The 23,290-nt window shown below is 38.4% G+C and overlaps 1 protein-coding gene across 1 annotated transcript in view; it reads left to right on the top strand.

Moving 5' to 3' along the window:
• Positions 1-23,290, top strand: part of mAcon1 (Mitochondrial aconitase 1) — a 56,351-nt gene that overhangs the window by 13,135 nt on the left and 19,926 nt on the right. Inside the window, exons 2-3 of the mRNA XM_014236741.3 lie at positions 8,536-9,267; positions 13,422-14,149. Of these exons, the coding sequence (XP_014092216.1) occupies positions 8,536-9,267; positions 13,422-14,149 (1,460 nt within the window). The remainder of the gene's footprint in view (positions 1-8,535; positions 9,268-13,421; positions 14,150-23,290) is intronic.

Raw genomic sequence — 23,290 nt, 5'->3', positions numbered from 1 at the left:
CATAAATGATGCAAAACACTGTGGGTGTCCAAATGTGGTTGTAACACCAGAAAACATAAAAAAAATCCACAAAATCTTTCTGAATGATCGAAAAGTGAAGTTGTGTGATATAGCTGAAAATGGTGTTATACAAGCCTTTGTCCACGAGAAAGCTCTGTCTAAAGTGGGTGCCGCATTTGCTGACAGTTGACCAAAAACAGCAATGTGTTTATGATTATGAGCAGTGTTTGGCCATGTTCAAACATAACAAACCGAAATTTTTGCGTCGATATATGTCAATGGATGCAACTTGAATCCAACACTTCACTCCGGAATCAAATCGATCGTCATCTGAGTGGACGGCAGCTAGTGAGCCTCGTCCAAAGCGCCCGAAAGCACAACCATCAGCTGGAAAGATTATGACCTCGGTATTTTTGGTTATTGAAGGGTTTTATATTCATCGAATATCTTGAGAATGGAAAAACCAGCAATAGTGACTATTATATAGCGTTATTGGAACGTTTGAAGTCCGTGAAAATGTAAAAAAGCGACCGCATATGGCAAAGAAAAAAAATTTTGTTTCATCAAGACAAGACACCGTGTCATAAGTCAATCAAAACAATGACAAAAATGTATGAATTGCTGCTGCATCCACCTTATTCTGCAGATTTGGTTCCCAACGACTATTTTTTGTTCGCAGATCTCAAAAAAAATGCTCACCGGTAAGAAATTTCGCTCGAATGAAAAGATTGTCACTGAAACTGATGCCTATTTTGAGGGAAAATACAAATCGTTTTACAGAAGTGGTATTGAAATGTTAGAGCGGCGCTGAAATGATTATGTTGGTCTTGATGGAGATTATGTTGATAAATAAATTCAATTTTGAACAAAAAAAAAAGGCCCGGGACTTTTCAGCCCATGTCGTATAATTTCAAAATCCTTGTTTTGTTATGACTCAGAAATAATTTTTAGAAAGATTTCAACCAATGAAAATGTGTTTTTGAATGATAACTGAATACGAATACATTGTAAATCATCAAAATGTGTATCGAAAATTGGCTTTTGGTCAAAGAAGTTTCAAAGACAGTAAATTTTTGTAAATACTGACATACTATCACTAGCTAGCCAAGTTTCTGTTGAAAAAGTATTTCTTAACCTAAAAAATTAGCAGAAGAGAGAACAAGTTGAGCGTAAGAAACGAAGAAAGATGCTGGTCTCTATCTACTGTCATATCAATAACAAGCTAAATTTAACTCATTTGAATTGTGAAAATAAAAATTATATTGGTTAATTTTCTAGTGTTGATATGAAGTGATTGTGAAAATCAACATTGTGATATTTTCTTGTTAGTTTCTGCTAGTTTCCCATTTTTTTACTTTCGATATTTCGCTCTTTTTGAGAGTAACTTACAGTCTGGTTCTTCCTGAGAGCTAACAGCTACTAGCAGTTAAGATAGAAACCTAAACATTTATGCAAGAAATCAAGAGATTTGTGTAAGATTAGTGTTAATTCATAACTTTAAACTAGATTGTCCATAATTTTTTTACATTATTCGATTTTGAACTTTCAATCATTCACATAACGCCTCAGCAGTTTCTAACATGATGGAGTTATGAATATGTCGTATGTTAAATCAATGCGGACTATTTTAATTCAGTCATAGTATGTACACTTATGGACAAAATAATAGATGTACACACTTTTTGTTTAAAAACTTTGAAGTATTTGCAATTAAAACAATTTTGTTTTAGTTATATTTACGTTTGTCCTTATTAAACATAAATATGTCGAAAATCTTTCATTCCGCATTTTAAAACTTTTTTCAAAATAAGAATTATCATTGGCCAAAATAATAGGTGTGAAATGTTTTTTTTCTAAATAAAAAGAAAAATTTCACGTTATCCTTTATTGGGTTATCGTTTTTTTAATAACCTTAATATCCCGTGTGGTTTTTCTTAAGGTCACTCCACAAGTTTTCAATCGAGTTGAGATCACGGGTTTGACTAGGCCATTGCATACAGGTCACATGTGCATCCATAAAAAATTCAGACACCAACCTCGATGTAATTTTCGGTTCGTTATCTAGTTAATAACACCATCTCAGCGGCATGTTTTCTTCAGTATATGGTATCATAACGTTTTGCAAAATGTCTCTGTACTTAAAGGCGGTCATTGTGTCCTTTATTCCAAATAAAGGACCAACGCTTTGCGATGAGAAACATCCCCACAATTCTTTACTTTTAGGCCTGCGGACAGTTCTTTTACAATAATTTCCGTAAACATTAATCTTAAATTCATCACTGAATAAAATAATTCGCACCTTTTTTTCTCGAGTTTCCTTTTACTTTTTTTTTTTTGCTTTAGATCATTAGTTACATAGTTTTTCCACCGCCCTAACATATTGGCAATGAATCTGTACGGTTTCCCTTCATCACGCAATTATTTTTACCAATCAACGCTCTACATCGGTGCAGTGGCTTTTACGACCCATTCTAAATAATTTCTTCTTTTCAGCTTATGGCTTTCAAATATAAAATTACAAATACTCCAAAACTTACATGGATATGAAAAATACTTGTTTAAAAAAAATATTACACACATATTTATTGGACAACTAAATTTAATGAAGCAATGATAAATTGTCTATCAATCGCAAAATTAACAATAATAGTAATGCAAGTTGTTGATATTTACGCTCTACTCTTTCGCCTTCATCGTTAAAATGTAACGGTGTCAAAAAAAAGTTACATCTACAACACCATTTGGCAAAAAAAAAAAAACAACAGTACCTAAACGCACACCTTTTATGTGTGCGTATTTTATCCAAGAAAAAATTTTGAAAATGTCTAAACTTGTCCTCTTTTAAAATATGTTTATATCCAAGGAGTTTTCAAAAAACGCTTAGTTACAAAATGGAAAAACTCATTCAAATAGGGCATTATACCAATAGGACCGGCCCGAGACAATTTACCGCTCGAGGCGAATTGCCAAATTCTCCGCCCCTTCTAAGCCAACAACAAAATTAATCAATTATTCAGGTATTTAATTTTAAAAAAGACTCGTATATCAAAGGTTTAACATAATTATTGAAAACTATATTTTATTTAGTGGAATGTTAAAAAAAATTATTTAAATTTTTTCCTGTCTTTGATTTCATTCATATAGAAAAAAAATTGGCATGTGACCCTTCTATCAATCTGAAACCAGAAAAAAAATAAAAACTTTTAATCGAAAATAATGTCGCAACGTTTAGTTTTACGGAAAAGTTGGGGGAAAAAAACAGTTTTCAGAAAAACGCATTATGCTTAGAACTTGTTGTTTCGAAACTTTACACTCAATGAATGAAAATATACTAAATGATGGAAGAATTTGGTTGGTTTTATTCTTCAAGTTAACGGTACTATAAAAATACAACTTCCTGCTTTTCCACACCAAATATTTGCTTGCTACGCGAAGAGATTCCGAAACCAAGAGAAAAAAAAAACATTTTTTATTCTCTTTACGCAAAAGAACAATATTCATGTATACACATTATATGTACATATGTATGTACATAAATATGTGATTTTTTTTGGTTTTTTTTTGCAAATCAACGGAATATTCGCAATCAGCGCATGGCAACGTACCCGATACAAAAACAAACAATGGATATTAGAATAAAATAGAATAGATATGGAAAGAGGAATGCACCGCGACATATGGTCGATTGTGCCCTCACCTAAGTCACAACCACTCATCTAGCCCCAGCATATAGATGAACACTAATATATTGCTGTGCTAGTGAAGCGATGCGATCCCTGTTGGGAAACATGGATCCCAGGGCCTTAATTCTGCGTCTGCAGACTGCTGTGCAGTCCACTAGCTGGTGTTCTGGGGTTTCCGGCTCCATGTCACAGAACCGGCAGTTTGCAGAAGAGACAGCCATGTTGAATAGATGCTTATTGAGCCTGAAATGGCCGGTGTAGAACGCGGCAAGCAGCCGGAACTAATTTCTCGGGAGATTGATTACGGTTTTAAACCGTCTGAGGTCGTAACCCCCCATCAGCAACCTGGCATGGCACATGCCTTGGAGATGCTGCCAATGTCTCTCCCTACCTGCTCTTTCCTCTTTACGGAGCAGCTCTTTAATGGTTTTGGTCCTACCATTTCCGTAGAGGCTGCAGAGTGGGCCAACTCGTCAGCCAGTTTATTTCTGGCTATACCCCTGTGACCAGGCACCCAAATGAGGTGCACTCTATTGTGATTTGATAGACTGTTCAGCCGTTCTATGCACTCCTGCTCTAATAGTGATTTGACCTCAAAAGCGGAGATCGCTTTTAGTGCCGCCTGGCTATCGCTGAGTATGGCAATACTTTTATTACGATAGTTGCGTTGGAGGTTTATCTCTATACACCGTCTTATAGCATATACTTCCGCCTGGAAAATGCTAGGAAAATTTCCCATGGTAATGGAGTGCTTGGTGCGTGGTCCTGACCCCTGCACCAATCCCCTCCGCCGTTTTCGATCCGTTGATAGTACTATCCCTCAGCAGTAGGTTCAGCGTGAAATCGTTCCATTTCGCCTTACTGCCAAAGGTAACTTTGAACTTTCTAGTGAAGCTTACTGCTTTGATAATGCCTTGGAAGAAGGGATAGTGGCATTTCGTCGCTTAGGACCTTCATTTAACTTTGAACTTTCTAGTGAAGCTTACTGCTTTGATAATGCCTTGGAAGAAGGGCTAGTGGCATTTCGTCGCTTAGGACCTTCATCTGTTGGGACGATATTACTTTCCCTTTGCCAAACTCTTCTGCTGTCATTTGAAGCAGGGTTTGTTTGGCCGTCTGTTCGATCACTATATGTAACGGTGTGAGTTCCAGCATTACTTCCAGTGCTGCAATCGGACACGTACGCATCGCGCCCAAAGCGTAGATGTAGGCAAGTAGTTGCAGCCACCGCTCCGATCGGGGTCACAATCATGGTGTACAACCATCTGATAATCCTCGGGTTGCAGCCCCATGATTTCCCAGCAAGTCGATTGCACACCATGAGCGCTTTCGTAGCTTTGGCTAAGGTCAGGTCCACATGCTGCTTCCACCGTAGAGTGGAATCTAGCGTGAGGCCTAGGTACTTGACTGTGTTAGCCATCTCCAGCTCCCTCCCGCCTAGGGTAACCTAGGTTTCTGAGGCCTGACAGTAGCCTGTGCCTGGTAAACGGTATGATTGTAGTTTTTGAGGGACAGTAGCCTGTGCCTGGTAAACGGTATGATTGTAGTTTTTGAGGGGTTGATGTTTAAGCCAACCCCACTACATCACCCAGTACGGGTGCTGCCACACTCCTTTTCTCTAGTGGTCTTGACACGCTTTCGTGAGACGTATTGTCAAAAGCACCTTCGATGGGTATGAAGATCACGTTTGCAAGGCGCAAAGGTTCCGGGATATATGCCAGCGCTAGGCTATCCCTCATCAGCCGAACAAGGTGGGGCAGTAGGACCTGCTCCCCCTGTTGCAGAAATGCTGGAAGGATGCCATCCGCACTCGGAGACTTATATTTTTCGAAGGAGGCCACAGCCCACTTGATGGAGTCTGCAGTGAAGACCTGTTTTGCGACTATCCAATCTAAGCGAGATGGCTCTCGTTCGACCGTAGGTCGAATCTGGTCTTCTCGAATATTCTTCGGGAAGTGCGCAAGTAGAAGAGCCGTGATGCTGGCCGTATAGGTCCCATCCGATCTTATAATTCCTATTACTGTGTCCGTCTTGCCTCTAGCCAGCGCCTTATACAGCCTTGCAGCCTCTGGCGTTGCTTTGCTGACCTAATCTCTTTGTTGTAAGCAGTTGCGCCGCACTTGTAGTTCTCCCAGCTTCCGGTAGGCTTGGCCTTGTTAAATAGCTTGCCGTGTGATGGGTGTTGACGTCGCATCCTAGGACGAGGGGCAGGTTATTCCTGCTGCAGTATTCCACCAGATTACCGACGGCCTCTGGGGGGGGGGGCTGCCGATGTGTCTTCCGGAAAATAGGCCGCTGCCAGGACGAAGTTCGCTCCTTCGTTGCTTTTAGCTGAACAGCGACCAGGTCTTGTGTTAGGAGCTCTGAAATACAAAATAAATCAATATCATTCTTTCTTTCACTAGAGATATCCCAGATTACCTTATTTGAGTCTATCTTGAGGGCTCTGACCTTTGTAGATCCAGAGCTCCTGGATCAGTAGTCTTCTGATTTTTAATCAGCCTGAGAGCAAACTCATACGGCTTGCCTGCGCACCTGAGGAGGAGCACCGTCTTGCTATGCATGGGCGGTATGTGGTCTCCCTTCTTTGCACAGAGGACGAGCCCATTCCAGCCTGCCAGCTTGGGAGCGATCTCCCTCAGTCAGCTTGCAGACCTCTCGTCCTTGCATACAACCTGCAGCATGCCTCCTTTGAAATATACCCCATGGAAGGAGGCTTTGTATTCAGACTCTATGAATACCTCCTCCATAAGTAGCTCTTAGAGCCCGGTGAGCTCTTCCGACCCCTGCGTCTCCGCCGGGTAGTTTAGAGGGAGCACATCCATACGAATGCCTTTAAATGCATCCGCATATCTGCGCTGTCCCTCCACCGCTCGGGGAGGGTTCGGGACAGAGTGTTTGCCTTCGTTTATTGCTGGACACGGTGTTGCCACCCTTCTGCTTCTTCGAGGCAGGGGAGGCACTGTTTCCTCTCCTCCTAGTATTATCCTATCTTCCGTTTCTTTTTGCAAGCCCCCTCGGTAGGTACCCGTTGTGACTCACCCGAATCCGAGCAGTTGATCCTGCTCGAGAGAGCCTCGCAGTCAATCTCGCCTGCTGAGTGCCGCTGCACGAGGGCATGTCGTCATCCTCTCTTGCATGCTCCTCGAACAGCGCTCGCTCTTCTGGCAAATTTGATTTATTTCTTACCAATACAAGGTGTTTTCCAAAGTAAACAGGACTTTTAAAAAAAAGACAGGACAAATGGTTTTATCGGCAAAATCAATTAATTTTATTCAAAATAGTCTCCTTCTGCTTTAAAACAGCTTCTTGCACGGTCCAAAAGCATGTCGAACGAGTGTTTTAGCTCGTTGCCCGGTATGTCCGCCAGTATGCCGGTGCAAGCCTTTTGAATGGCCTCCGCGTCTGCATAACGCTTTCCTTTCATCGGCAAATGCATTTTTCCGAAAAGGTAAAAGTCGCTCGGGGAGTGGTTGATTGTTAAAAGGTGATTTTTGGTCAAATAATCTTCCACAAGCGTCGATTGATGAGACGGCGCCTTATCGTGCAACAAACGCCAACTTCCATCTTGGCGATATTCGGGCCGAACACGTCGAATACGGCGCACCAAATGCTTCAAAACTCCAAGGTAGAATACCGCATTAACGTTTTGGCTGCGTGGAACAAATTCATTGTGGACAATACCCTTGGAATCATAAAAACAAATCAGCATTGTCTTCACTTTTGACATCTCCAGGCGCGATTTTTGGGTTTCGGCTCATATCTCATTATGTCCTCACGACCACTTTGAAAACGTTGAAACCTCTCGTGCACCCTGCTACGGGATAGGCAATCATCGCCATAAACTTTTTTCATCAATTGCAACGTTCCGGTAAAAGTTTTACCAATTTTAAAACAAAATTTAATGTTGGCTCTTTGTTCGAAGCTCATTTTTGCACCGATGACTAAAACATACTGACACTACGCAATAACTTCACTTCCATTTCATGTGAAATGTCATGAAATTTTTACTGGAAGTCGATAAAGGATAGCAGAATCTAACGCACTAGTCGACATATAGATGGAGCCACTAGATTTTACTTTTTTACTGTTTACTTTGGAACGCACCTTGTATAAACAGGGTTAGATCCTCGAAATAACAGCGCTTTGCCGGATAAAATCCGGGTCAATTTCCGCTGTTGCGGGAATCGCGGTAAATCCAAATCTTTTCCAGCACTTATATGATGTGGAATATATGAACGTCTGGACTTTGTATATCACACAATGTTTACGAATAGTATTCGGAAAATTATAATCATTTTTTATCTGCAAAACGAATCTACTATTATTATGGCTCCAAAGCATTTATACTGACAAATCTACTTAGTTGGAAGGTTGAAAAGTTCTTGTTAAAAAAGATAAATATTAGTATAGTGAAGTACCCCTGTCCCATATACAACATATATTGATTTTCCTTTATCTATTTAACTTTATATATTTAATAGGGGTCAATTTGTGAAATAAATTAATAAAATTGCGTTAAATATTTTCTAAAACATATTTTATGAAATGGTTTACTCTGATCTCATATACTCTTGGCAATTTAAACCACTAAATTCCGTCCCTACTTTGATACTTTGTACCAAATTAAAGTTTTGTAGCTTGATTTATGCCTTATGATCCCGATTTTGCCGATCTGTAATATCAAGGTATGCGTGTAACAAGTTTTATGAAGATATCTCAATGTTTACTCAATATATCACTTGTAAAATTTTATTTATATAGAAAGAATATATATATGTAAAGAAATAATATATATATATATATTATACTTGAGAATACCTTTTTTATTCTAAACTTCGTCAATTTTTAGGTGCGTAAAATCGGTCATTACGGTTCCAATATTCATTCCAGAAATATTCACGCATCAATTTATGTGGCTTCAAAAGTTGCATTGTCAAAATTTGATGCTGATGTTTTTCTTCCATACGAGAAGTTAACTAACACCTTAAACGTTGTATCAGATCGTCTAAATCGCCCTCTAACACTTTCCGAAAAAGTTTTGTACTCTCATTTGGACGACCCGAAGAATCAAGATATTGAGCGGGGAACTTCGTACTTACGCCTTAGACCTGATCGGGTAGCTATGCAAGATGCTACTGCTCAAATGGCGCTGTTACAGTTCATATCTTCTGGTCTAAAAAGGGTAGCAGTTCCATCCACAGTGCATTGTGACCATTTAATTGAAGCCCAGATTGGTGGAAAGGAGGACTTGGCTAGAGCAAAGGATCTTAACAAGGAAGTATACAAATTTTTAGCATCAGCATGTGCCAAATACGGTCTTGGTTTTTGGAAACCTGGTAGTGGAATTATACATCAAATAATTTTGGAGAACTACGCTTTTCCTGGGCTTTTAATGATTGGAACCGATTCGCACACTCCAAATGGAGGTGGCCTTGGTGGACTTTGTATTGGCGTAGGAGGAGCAGATGCTGTTGATGTGATGGCTGACATCCCTTGGGAATTAAAGTGTCCAAAGGTAATCGGTGTCAATTTAACAGGAAAAATCAGTGGATGGACCTCCCCAAAGGATATTATTTTAAAGGTGAGCATTTGTGTAAGATTTATATTTTTTTTGTATCTGTCGGATAATACTCTCTTTATCTATCTTCTTAAATTATATTAATATACCCTGAACAGGGTATAAATGAAGTTTGCCACGATATTTGTAATACCCAGAAGGGCACGTCGGATACCCTATAAAATATATATCTAAACGATCCGCGTGAGGAGCTGAGTCGATTTAGCCATGTACGTCTGTTTGTATATACGCGAACTAATCCAACAGTTTTTGAGATATCGATCTGAAATTTTGCACACCTTTTCTCCTCAAGAAGTTGCTAATTTGTGTAAGCCCAGCGCAATCTGCCAAAAGACTGCGTGCAACTTACTTTCACCGATGATCGAAGGAGTGGTCCCACTACTGTAACCAAGGGGAGTTTTATCGTTCGATAACTCTCCTTTTCCCAGTAGTGAATACACTTGACTACTCCCGACGCTCACTCACTACCTTAGTCTAGCAGACAATCAACATGGCTTACGTAAAGTGCACAACACCACCACAGCACTTAGTGTCATAAACGCCCAGATAGTTCATGACCTAAATCAAAAACAACCCTATGAGAGGAGGACAGATCCTCGTAGTGTTGGATTTGTCAAAAGCTTTTTACACAGTCAACCACATAACGCTACTTGAGGAAATCTTACAATCCACGCTCCCTCCAGGGTTGAAGAAGTGGACTATGAACTACCTGAGCGTTTGGCAATCATCCGTATCAATGTCATAATTCCAATCTAAGAAGAATAAAACAGGGGGTTCCGCATTTTGGTATCCTCTCTTTGTTACTCCGACCTTTCTCGCTTCTTCTCTGCAATTAGCTTAACACTCCCCTCCACAAAATTCACAGCGACCATATTCACTAACTGGACGAAGGACAGACAGGATTTAAACATTACAGTCAATCGCATTAAAATTCCTATTATCAATAATCCTAAGATTTTAGGTGTAACATTTGAAGCAACGTGGAGAGAAGACAAAGAAACGTTGTTGGCAACATACAAGACAATCGGCCGGCCGGTCATAACGCCGCGTTGTTGTGGTTGTAGCGGCAGAATTCTTCAGAGTTGACAGTCCATGATCGGATAAAATCCGGGTCCGTTCCGGTTACGAAGACCCGACTGTCGTGGGAATGGTCATAACGCCGCGTCGATATGGTCGCTTGGATGTAGAGAAACGCAGACGAAGAATCTACAGACATGTCAGAACATTGCAGTCCGGACTATAACGAGATGCCTCTTGATGTCTCCGGTCGAATACTTGAATAGCGAGGCCCATATGCCTCCGGTTAAGGAAAATAAAAAGCTCATCTCCAGGCAGTTTATGCTGGGATTTTTTCGCAGAAACCATCCTCTCTACCTCTATTGCTTAATTTGTATATTTTGAAACTCTTCCAACCACCATAGGGAAATTATGTTTGCGCATACGCCGATGACTGCACGATAGTGATGTCGAGAACTGGAATCGATAATATGTGTTTGAAAGTAAACTTTTACTTTACTTCTTTACTTCACTCCCCTGTTAAATCTTCATCGATGCGACCGACTCTTAAGCACGAGATTTAGGCTGTTGAGTATATTATATCCCTAATCTACTAGATTTAGCAAGATTTTGCTACTAAAGAGATTTGATGCTAATGTACTCGAAATCTCCCTGTGCGACTCTGATTTTGCGTCATCTGTTTGTCATGAGGGAAATTTATCACATTATCACATGTCGAATATGTCAAAATTCCGATAGGGAACAACCCCAACTTTTGAGGCATTACCATGATTCAATTAAATAAGGTTGTATTTCTATAGAGCACTTACAACTTAAATCCCTATTATGTATGGCACTCGGAAACCGTAAGCTAAATATTTTTTTTTATTGATGTGAATTGTGTTACAAGTATGTTACAATAATACTTCTTAGCACTAATCATGTTCGACTCTCCGATTGCTGTAGTTCAATGTGCCAATATAATTAAATTAATAAATCAATGAACGAAGTGTTACGAATTTTGTTAATAAATGTCAATAAAAGATAAAATCTGTCTATACGTTTGCTTTTTTATACTCTCGCAACCTGTTGCTACAGAGTATAATAGTTTTGTTCACCTAACGGTTGTTTGTATCACCTAAAACTAATCGAGTTAGATATAGGGTTATATATATATAAATGATCAGGATGAAGAGACGAGTTGAAATCCGGGTGACTGTATGTCCGTCCGTCCGTCTGTCCGTCCGTGCAAGCTGTAACTGAGTAAAAATTGAGACATCTTTATGAAACTTGGTAGACATGTTTCTTGGTACCGTGAGACGGTTGATATTGCAGATGGGCGTAATCGGACCACTGCCACGCCCACAAAACGCCATTAATCAAAAACAAATAAATTGCCATAACTAAGCTCCGCAATAAGATACAAGACTGTTATGGTGGTACACAGGATCACATTAGCTAGGGGCATCTGCAGTTAAAATTTTTTTTTAAAAAGTGGGCGTGGTCCCGCCTCTAATAGGTTTAATGTGCATATCTCCTAAACCGCTAATGCTATAATAACAAAATTCACTGGAAGCAAATGTTTTTAGCACTTCTATTGACGGTGCGAAAATAGTTGAAATCGGGTATCAACTCCGCCTACTCCCCATATAACGGTACTGTTAAAAACTACTAAAAGCGCGATTTATTCTGGCGCTACAACAACAACAACAACTAAAAGCGCGATAAATCAAGCACTAAACATGCCAGAGACATTAAATTTTATCTCTGGGATGGTATGAGATGACTTTATAGGAACCGCGTTCAAAATTAGACAGTGGGCGTGGCACAGCCCACTTTTAGGTGAAAACCCATATCTGGGGATCTGCTTAACCGATTTCAACAAAATTCGGTGCATAACGTTCTTTTCATATTTCTATCGGACTACAACCACGCCTATTTCTCATATAACACCATTTTCAATTCCATCTGATTCTTTCACTTTCCACTGTGCATATCAAGCAACAATGATTATATCGGGGTCGAACTTTGCGTGAATAATACGTTTAAAGTATGCCACCTTGTGACTAAAAATTGTCTAAATCGAACCAAAACTGTTCAAGCCCCTAAGTACTAAATATGTGGACCCCAGTGCCTATAGTTGACCTTCTACCGAAAGTATCAGCCAATCCACAAAGAAATCTCAAACGAGTATACCATATTACAATATCGTACCATTTGATAACGTAAGTTTAGAAGATCATGTAATAATGATGAAAGCGCTAACCTTCGTTAATGTCGATTGCTATCAACTGTTTAAAAGAAAATAATCCAATTATAACTTTATAAACACTTTTTGATCATGGAATGGTGCTTTATGGATCTCGAATAGATGTTTTGTGCTCATTTACGGTAATTATGCTTTTAATGCTTCATGCAACGACTAAATTCAATATGAATTGTTTTGGTCTTTTTCGGTCATGCAGTAAATACTGGCAACACTGCGCAGTTTGCACTGTTGATTTAATGCTGGCTGATGCCCTTGGATGAAACTGTTAAAAACTGCACATTTTAAGATTTGTGTTTTTAAACATAAAATGTGCGAAATATTTTTTTATAAATATTCTCACTGAAGAATTAGATAGCAAAAATCATCTAATTTCTATTAGAAAGGTATAAAAAGAGAAGGAACCGTGTACAAAAAATGAATTTATTACTTGCGAATAGTCAAGCGGATAATTCCAAAAGTGAAAGCTTAATTGTAGTTGACGCAATTTCTTTCTACTATGTATTTCCTATAAAATTTGAAAAAATCCACACGGTAATAAATAATTAGTAATTTAACATAAATCACTTACAATGAAGTTTTAGCTAGCACAGATGGTTTTGGTGTAATTTTTTGAGCCACTACTCTTCAAATACGCGTTTTTGCGCAACAGCTGCGGCAGTGATCCTTTTTCGAACTTTCAATTTTTGCGAAGATGCCAGGTTTGCTTTTTTGAACTGGTTGCCTCAAGCATACTGCCAGATTTGCATTACCAAAAACGCCCTATTTCAGCGTATTTTTTTGCTGTATGGTGATTTGTTGTTAAAATTGTATCAAATTTAAATGTTTAGCTAACTTATATAGTAAAAAATTTTTAATGTTAATCAATAATATTTATTATTATTTTTTGTTTTAGGTAGCAGATATTCTCACTGTGAAAGGTGGTACTGGTGCTATAATAGAGTACCATGGAAATGGTGTTAATTCAATATCTTGTACTGGTATGGCAACAATTTGTAACATGGGGGCAGAGATTGGGGCCACAACATCAGTATTTCCTTTTAACGATCGTATGGCGAAATATCTGAAGTCCACTGGCAGAAGCAGTATCGCAGACGAAGCAAATAAATATAAAACAAAGCTTTTTGCACCCGATGGAAATTGTGAATATGATGAATTAATTGAAATTAATCTAGATAAACTAGAACCCCATGTTAATGGTCCATTTACACCTGACTTAGCTCATCCAATAAGTAAACTGGGAGCAAATGCTAAGCAAAATGGTTACCCATTAGATATCAAAGTAGGTCTCATTGGTTCATGTACTAATTCATCGTATGAAGACATGGGCCGTTGTGCTAATATTGCGAAAGATGCAATGAGTCATGGACTAAAATCGAAAATACCATTTAATGTTACCCCAGGATCTGAACAAATTCGTGCAACCATCGAGAGGGATGGTATCGGAGAGGTATTTGAAAAATTTGGTGGAACTGTCTTAGCTAATGCTTGTGGTCCTTGCATTGGACAGTGGGATCGCAAAGATGTAAAGAAAGGGGACAAAAATACAATTGTTACATCCTACAATCGAAACTTCACTGGTCGCAATGACGCTAATCCTGCAACGCACTCATTTGTCACCAGGTGAGTAATGTTATGTTGTATATAAGGATGTATGTGGCTTTTGCTCTATGAGGGCGATTTCAATTTCATTTCATTTCGGTCTGATTATTTTTCTTAACAAATTGGAATTGAATAACCTGGGCTAGATAGAGCATAACAAATAAATAACTTCTTTATATTAAGAAATAGTTTCACATGACAAACTCTAAAAATATAATCATGTTCCTATATTATATCTTTGATAAATTCTTTTCTATTTACGTAGAGTTGGTTGATTTCGGGGATGTATTCGTTCGAGTTATACTTTGTATAACATTGTTGCTAAAGACTACTGTATTTGAAAAGTTTATTCAGTCTCCAATCTAGGTTAAATCTTTTTAATTTTAGTAAAGGGGAAGTTATAAAGGAAAACAATAATAAAATTAAAAAAAAAATGTTAATATCCATTATTTAAAAAAAATAGTTATGTGCCATTTGAATACAGCTGGGCTTAAGATGTATGAAATTTTTTTAAAGATTTTTGGTTATTATAACACAAAGTTACTCCACATTTCCACAACTTGTTTGCATATAACCTGTGCAGCCCGGAAATTTGCACCTTATTCGTTTATCCATCAAAACCTGCTAGTGTTCGTATTGATCTAACCTCAATGAGGCATTCAACATGATATTTGCGCTTAAAAAGCCTGACTTTTGATAATGTCTCTGCTATGGCTACTCTGAATGCCGCAAAGTTTGGAACTTGTAATGGTATTATGTTATCTTTTTCAGCAATTATTGTCCAGTTCAAAACCCAAAAGTTACATATAACAACGTCCATGAAATGGTAAAAAATCGTATGTACCAATGTTTTCTACGTAGTTTAATTTTTTAGTGACGTATACCAAGGCCAAAAGGTTAACATACCCCATATGTTGATTATGTTCTGCTACGACATAAGGACGTTCAGTAGATATGTATTGTTTTGCTGACTTATCTCACCTTAATTTTACAGATGTTGGCCGCTGATGCTAGAGTGACGATTTTATTATCTCTCCAAGCTACAAAAGCTATGTCAGCTTCATTGCAGTCTCGGACTTATTCTATTGAAGTTTTTTAAAACTTTCTCATCAGGTAGCTTGATGTAGTCTGAATTATCAGATTCACGACAACGTAGTAGGTCGGCATTGATGTTCAAGTGCTTGAATTCTATGTGATATTTATCCTCGGTATTCGACTAGAGGTGCATTGGATGTATCACTAGCCACAGCGGATTTGAATCTGTTGCAGTAGCAATGACTTTAGCATTGGCGGACCTTGCTGCTAGAGTAGTAGTATGGGGAACAAAATTTTACAAACTAGTGGTACGTTAATTCTTCGTTAGAACAGTCATGATCGCTTGGTTCGCTATACGTCGAATTGGCAATCTCGTCGAAAGACGTCAGAAAAAACAATGCCATCCTTACTATCTGCCCATTCTTCTAGTATCTTTTCCAGGTCCTTGGTAGTCAAGTTATGATTTGCATGGCTCATTGTGATTTTGAAAAACAAACCTTAATTGAAAATAACGTTTAAAAAATTAACTAAAACGCGCGGTGTTACATATATGTAACAAAACGAAATTAGTAAAAAAAAACAAAAAAAAAACCAGATTTTCTTTAAAAAAAAAAAAATTATCCAGCAGTAACTCGATATCGTTGATCGTCGTTAGGCATTCCTTAACTAGCGTAGAACGCTCAGTCATTGATTTAGAGGTTAGTTACAATACAATATTTAGGCAGCCTGAAACTGGTATTTATGGATACCCGACCGTAGACTCTCTTCTCCATGGTCCTCTTCCTACCCCAATTTCCATCACCATGTTCAGGCACATATTCATATAGATACCCAGCTTCTTTGAGTCTGATAGTAACTTTTGCGACGCATACTGATGAGCGCTGTTCGATGCACGGAGTTGATTTTCTTAGCCAGTGAAACCTTTTCTAACGCTCTCAACTACACAAAGACACCGTCATGCGGCATTGAAAAAAAGTTTTGTGTATAAAACGTGCTTGGTTTTAGTGGGGGTATTGCAAGGCCACTTCCTGCCGCCAATTTTGTTATGGCGTTGAGGTACCCTTAAGTTCGATCATACACGGTACTGAATAAACAATAACATGCGTATCTGAACTTTATCCAGCAAGTCGTTCACAATCATGATCCAAAGCTCGTTGCAGCTGCGTCCCGGTGACCTGGTAGGTTTAACTGCTTAAGGGGTTACATGGGTTTCGTCGGGTAAAAAAAGGCCTATTTTCAATAATATTTTTTCTATATAAAAAATTATTTTTTTAATTCAAACTTTTTTCTGTCTTAAAGATACAAATTTAAAGAATAAGTTCTGAGATTTTCAAAAAAACGAAATTAAAACTCTGCCATTGTAACGTCATTTCCGGTGAGCCCTCGAAAAAAAGGAGCGTCCGCATTGCCAGCATAACTCCTGACAGAAACATTTAAAAAAAAAAAAAATATTTGTTTTAGTTAAGACCATAAACTCGTACTTGAACGAAGGAAAAAAATAAAAAGTCAAAATTGGAATTTTGGCGGACCTTTTTCCAAAAAAATTTAAATTTCGGTCAAATTTGCTAGACATTTCTTTTTTTTTTTTAAATAGTTGTAAATGAAAAAACAACATCCTTCGTCCATTTACGAGTAAATTGTATCTGAAACACCTGTATAAAATTTCATCAAGATCGTTTGAGTAGTTCGCGAGAAATCTTGACAACCGACTTTGAAAACACAGTTTCGAGAAAAACGCGTTTAAAGTTTTAAGTGGCCATCCAGCACGCAACTTTTCAAAGCTGTATCTCCAAAACTATTACTGATATCAACTTGAATTTGGGGCAATATTCTAGAGATGCTATAGAATTAAATAAGACAATAAAATTTTTTTTTGTTGAAGCCGAAAAACCTATGTAACCCCTTAAGAGTATCTTCATTCACTTCAATCCTCAGGAGTCACAATGTCCCTACATTTGTTCGCAGAAGACTTTCCATAAAGTTCTATTAGTTTTCCTCTTTTTCTGCCCTTTGATGTTTGCATGGGCTATGATGCTGTTGGTTCTTTTTCGTGTCGATTCAGCCGAGGTCTTCAGCAATATTAGAGATGGTTTCACCATGCATCATATAGAGCGAGATCATTAACCAAAAAAGAATTAAAAGAAAAACCGTTAGTTAATTTTTAAGCAGTTGTTCTGTTCAATGTCGTCGACGGAATTAAGGAAGGACCTCTTGATGTTCCTAGGAGGCGATTCCATTTCAAGCAGACGACTGCAGGGGTGGTTTCTACGAAAATACGATGGTAATATCGGGCGAGCTATTACAGGTGCCCAATATTCTGGTGGAGGTTGTTTCATTCATTACACAGAATGTTGAATTGTCAATCTCTTCCGCCAGCTCCATCCCCGTACGATCGTTTAACAGGCAGAAGTGCCAAAGAGCGTGGTGCACGTTAAAGTCGCGGTTTTCACCACGAAGTAGCGTAGGGTGATATCCGTGTAGGTGGTGGTTGTTTCAGCTGTAATATTCGCATGGGCGGTTGTCGCACTGTGGTGTTGTTTGGCGACACCACTATATGGGATTGCGGTGGCAGAACCCTACAGCACGGGGCAACATACGACGCACTCCACTAACGTGTGGTGCGCAGGCCGGAACACGAAGAAAGTGACACCAGCCAGCACAAGAATTGCACTTAACTGATGTGACGTGCCGGCGTATTACGGTCTGACACACGGAACAGACTGTGCGAGGAACCAGGAGTTGCTAAGTGGTTCTTGCACGAGGATTGGAACGGGATGAAGGTTGGCGAAGGAATTAGTCAGACTGGGAGTGTTGCTGCCTGTGTGAGCTCCTTAGGGCCGTGGAGGTCCTTTCGTGGCCACTCGGCAGGAGTGGAGGAGCAGTGCGCGGACATTGTGCAGGTTGCACAGCCGTCGAGGCAGGTGTCGCAGTGGTGCGTTGGCAGCATGGGGCCACGTAGCTCGTGGTCCACTCCCTATGGGTCTTAAGGCCTGAGCAGGGACCCTGGTTGGACTCAATGCCAGCACGGGTCAGGAGGATAGGGAGCAACCCTGTTGCTAGGCGTTGCACTAAAGAAGACAAATTTAAATTAAAACTTACTGACCCAAACAGGGTTAGATCGCCGAAATAACAGCTCTTGGCCGGATAAAATCCGGGTCAATTCCGGTAACGTTAAACCGGCTGTCATGGGAATTGAATCAATGCCCATGGTCGTTTGATCATATGCTTATTGTTTCTTCACTTCTTTGCCGTTCGTTGGGAGGATCCTAATAACTTTCCTCTGAAACCTATGTATAGCGTATGGCGTCCGTTTAGTCACTGAAAGGACCGATGAACTCTGCATTAAGCACTATCAACGAATGCCGATAAGCTTCCCCGGTTTTAATACTTGTAGGTCTCCAATCGTGCTTAGGTAATGAAGGGTTACAGTACTTCGTTTCTTCGATATCTTCAGCGGAGGAGGCTTTTATTGGCCGAACGTGAGTAATAGGGAGAAGCGGAAAATCCACTTTCAGGAGGTTCAGAGTTTTCTTTAACCACCTGCAGAAAATTGCCGCTATCCGCACCTGATCTACTACAAGATAGCACCATCCTCCCTGCTGTTCAGTGATTTTATTAAAGTTTGCGCAGCTCCTAATTCTATTCAATGTCCAATTTAAAATTCAAAGTCTCGTCTGGGGGTTGAAAAGGGTATGAAGGGTAACGTCAGTAACCGTTATCTAGTATGCACCAACTAGGAAGAACATGCCCTACATAGTGTCGAATCACGAAGTACAAACTAACCACCCGCATTGATCAACAGTTATGTTGAGAACAGCTAAAAGTGCGATAAGTCACTAGAAAACGTCAGTTCATTAAATTTCACGCCTGGGATTGTACGAAAGAGATGGACAGTAGGCGTGAGGCAGCCTCGTTTGTGGTAAAAATTAGTATCTCAGAAATAGTAATAATAGAAATTTTATGTAATAGTGTGAAAGAACTTTAATTTCCATCTGATTATTTCACTTTACAGTTTGTAAATAGAGCACAGTGAAGACTTCGAATAGTGTATCTAAAGTATGCCATCTCTTATCGAAAAATGGCCGGAATCAGATTAAATTAAACTTCCAGTTGATATAAATGAGTCAATATGTTAATTATCTTAAGAAAATTTAGAAACACGTTTTTTGATAATCGGTTCTTGTGTAAAATATGGTTTAATACTTCTCTTAGCCAACATATACATATATACTTAATATCAGAGAATTTTCAAATTTCCTGTACACACAACACCATATATTTATATACAATATGTATTCAAATCAATTTATGATATATCTTAATGAAGCTTGAAGATAATGTTTTTCTTGTAATAATTTATATGGCAGGATGTCAAAAATTAATAAAGTCGAATTAGCGAAGTCACGGCTTATTTCGTGTGCTATACGTAAAATCATAAGATTTTTGTTTTAACATTTGCATGTTAGAAAAAACGCGTTTTACCGTAACAAGCATTTTCTTTTATAAATATGGTAAATAAAACTAATGTACATTTACCAAATTTAATGTACTTTGATAATCGGTGATTTATTGGGAAACATTCTAGATTCCTTTGATCCCACAGCCGATTCGCAGGAGGACCTCTGAGAAACGATGTCTGACGGAGAGGAAGATTTTTCTGTTTAAATTATCAATTTTCTTATATAAAGTATATAGGGGCTTGAGAATATTTTGACCCTATTTTATCCATTTTTGGTATTACGACATATAATTACCAGAAATACTGGCTCTGAGAATTTCTATAATATATGTATAATATGCTTGAAAATCCGAATAGTAGGTATATACTTATTTAGATATACTTGGGCGGAAGTATTGCCCTGATTTCATATATTTTAGGCAAGAAGTTAAACTGTTATTAGATAGGGGTTCTTCCCAAATTTCATTAAGATTTATTACATGTTGACCGATAGATGCGATATAAGGTCAACCGCAATTTCGAAAATATTTATACAAGGTATTTAGCGCCTAAGGGAAGTATTGTCATCACGAAAATAATGTCTTCAAATTTCAATACTAGAGTTCACAGATTTTTCATTTTCCTATACCTTCTGCTCAACGCAAAACGAGACTTTATCCATAACTCGACAAGGACATGACATATGGCCATACGTTTTTTTGCTTAGGTTGGCAGGACTGTTATATGTTTACATGTCAAATTTGAGCGCGATCTGTCACATAGTTTTTTTTTAAGGCACTATAAACAAGTCAACCTCGAGTGTGTTTTTCGAATTTTACTATGGAAATTAATGTTTAGCAAAAAGTGTTTGTTTGAAATTTTGTTATTCCAATGGAATAAGTGCGATGGACGCAATGAAAATGTTGCAGAAGGCATATGGGGAGTCTTGCCTATCACGTGCACGTATTTTTGATTGGTATAAGTCGTTCAAGGACGGCCGTACATCGCTGGAGAACTTGCCCCATGATCGTCGTCCAGCAACGTCAATAAACGAAGAAAACGTCGAAAAAGTAAAGAAAATTGTGTTGGAAAATCGTCGTGTGACTGAAAGAGAGATAGCTAGTGAGCTCAACATATCAAATGGATCGGCTCATAGCATTATTCACGATGTTTTGGGCATGAGACGTGTGTCTGCTCGACTTGTTCCAAAATCCAGCTCATACGTCTCGTCTTGCACGCGATTATTTGACCAAAAACAACGTAAATATTGTTCCGCAAGCACCGTATTCACCCGACTTAGCACCGTGTGACTTTTTTCTTTTCCCTAAACTCAAATTGCCGCTTCGTGGAAAGCATTTTCAGTCGATTGAAGTCATAAAAGAGAATTCGAAGAAGGAACTGAAAGCCATACCTAAAGCGGCCTACCAGAAGTGTTAGGAAGATTGGAAAAAAAGGTGGCATATGTGTATCGCCTCTAATGGTGACTATTTTGAAGGGGATAAAATAAATATTGAAGAATAATTAATCGTTTTTGTTGTTTGAGCCAGTCTCGTTTATATTTGAGCAGAAGGTATGTACGGTAAAAGATCAGCCATATGCATTGGAGTCCACATAAGATAAAATATCTTTGGAATCTGGGTCCTTGAAAAGTTATTGTCTGATTTGGACAATATTTGGGCGTAAGATGAAATATTTTAAGGGCACTATTTGTGCAAAGTTTTATTTTGATAACTTCATTGATTTTTGATTTGTATACTGTGAAGTGAAAGAACCAGCTGGAATTAAAAAGTTTGTTATATGGGAAGTGTGCGTCACCTATTTTCACAGTGTATGATAGGAATGCTTGGATAACCTTGATTGAAATTGGTATAGTAGTTTCTGAGATATAGGATTTCATGTAAAGGTGGATGGTGTCACGCCCATTGTCCGATTTTTATACCTGCTGCTAAACAGCCATTTCCTACCATCATGGTGGTGAAATAAAATGCTGAAAGAGCTTCTTCTCAGAAAATTTTTTTGCTTTGGCTTGAGTCGTTTGGAAGCTTTATACATTAAGGTGGGTTTTGTTGTTGTAGCGGCAGAATTTTGCCGAGTTGACAGTCCTTGGCTGGAAAAATCCGGGACCGTTCCGGTTACGTAGACCCGACTGTTATGAGAACGGACATTAGGGTGGATCAAAAACAAAGACTATTTTTTCGCTTGGTACTCTGAAAAATTGGTTCTTAACCTCTAATAAAATCTCTAAGTATAATTTTATATTTTGTTTTTGTCTTATTATCAGAAATTCATATCTCGCTTCCAACTGCGAATTGATTGTAGGAAATTGAAAGCTCTACAAAATGGTATTACACAGTTTTTTTTCGTAAACCTATCCGTTTATAAGATATTAACGGTTGAAGTTTGATTTTTTTTAACGCGCATATGTTTTTTTTATGACTTATAACTTAATGAAAAAATCATTTTAAGTTACAGAACTCATAGTTTTTTAGGATATTTACTGCTCTATTGTACAAAAATGGTCTCTTATTTTTATACTCTCGCAACCTGTTGCTACAGAGTATAATAGTTTTGTTCACCTAACGGTTGTTTGTATCACTTAAAACTAATCCAGTTAGATATAGGGTTATGTATATATAAATGATCATAATGAAGAGACGAGTTCAAATCCGGGTGACTGTCCGTCCGTCCGTCCGTGCAAGCTGTAACTTGAGTAAAAATTGAGATATCTTAATGAAACTTGGTAGTCATGTTTTTTGGTACCGTGAGACGGTTGGTATTGAAAATGGGCGTAATCGGACCACTGCCACGCCCACAAAACGCTATTAATCAAAAACAAATAAATTGCCATAACTAAGCTCCGCAAGAAGATACAAGACTGTCATTTGGTACACAGGATCAGATTGGGGAGGGGCATCTGCAGTTAAATTTTTTTTTATGGGCGTGGTACCGCCCCTAATAGGTTTAATGTGCATATCTCTTAAACCGCTAATGCTATAATAACAAAATTCATTGGGAGCAAATGTTTTTAGAACCTCTACCTACAGTGTGAAAATAGTTGAAATCGGGTGGCAACTCCGCCCACTCCCCATATAACGGTACTGTTAAAAACTACTAAAAGCGCGATAAATCAAGCACTAAATACATCAGAGACATTAAATTTTATCTATGGGATGGTATGAGATGACTTTATAGAAACCGCGTTCAAAATTAGAGAGTAGGCGTGGCAGCGCCCGCTTTTAGGTGAAAACCCATATCTTGGGATCTGCTTAACCGATTTCAACCAAATTCGGTGCATAACGTTCTTTTCATATTTCTATTCTTTCACTTTCCACTATGCATATCAAGCAACAAAGATTATATCGGGGTAAAACTTTGCGTGAATAATACGTTTAAAGTATGCCATTTTGTGACCAACAATTGTCTAAATCGAACCAAAACTGTTCAGCCCCTAAGTACTAAATATGTGGACTATAGTTGACCTTCTACCGAAAATATCAGTCAATCCACAAAGAAATCTCAAACGAGTATACCATTTGACTTTGCGAGAGTATAAAATGTTCGGTTACATCCGAACTTAGCCCTTCCTTACTTGTTTTATTTTCTTTTTTATTTGTTTTATTATTATTTTTTATTCAACTTAAAATTTCGGAAATACTTGTATATGTACATTCGATATATAATATAACAAA

Source organism: Bactrocera oleae, chromosome 3 (genome assembly GCF_042242935.1).
Source record: "Bactrocera oleae isolate idBacOlea1 chromosome 3, idBacOlea1, whole genome shotgun sequence".
NCBI classification, from domain to species: Eukaryota; Metazoa; Arthropoda; class Insecta; order Diptera; family Tephritidae; genus Bactrocera; species Bactrocera oleae.
This window is presented reverse-complemented; position numbering and strand designations above follow the sequence as displayed.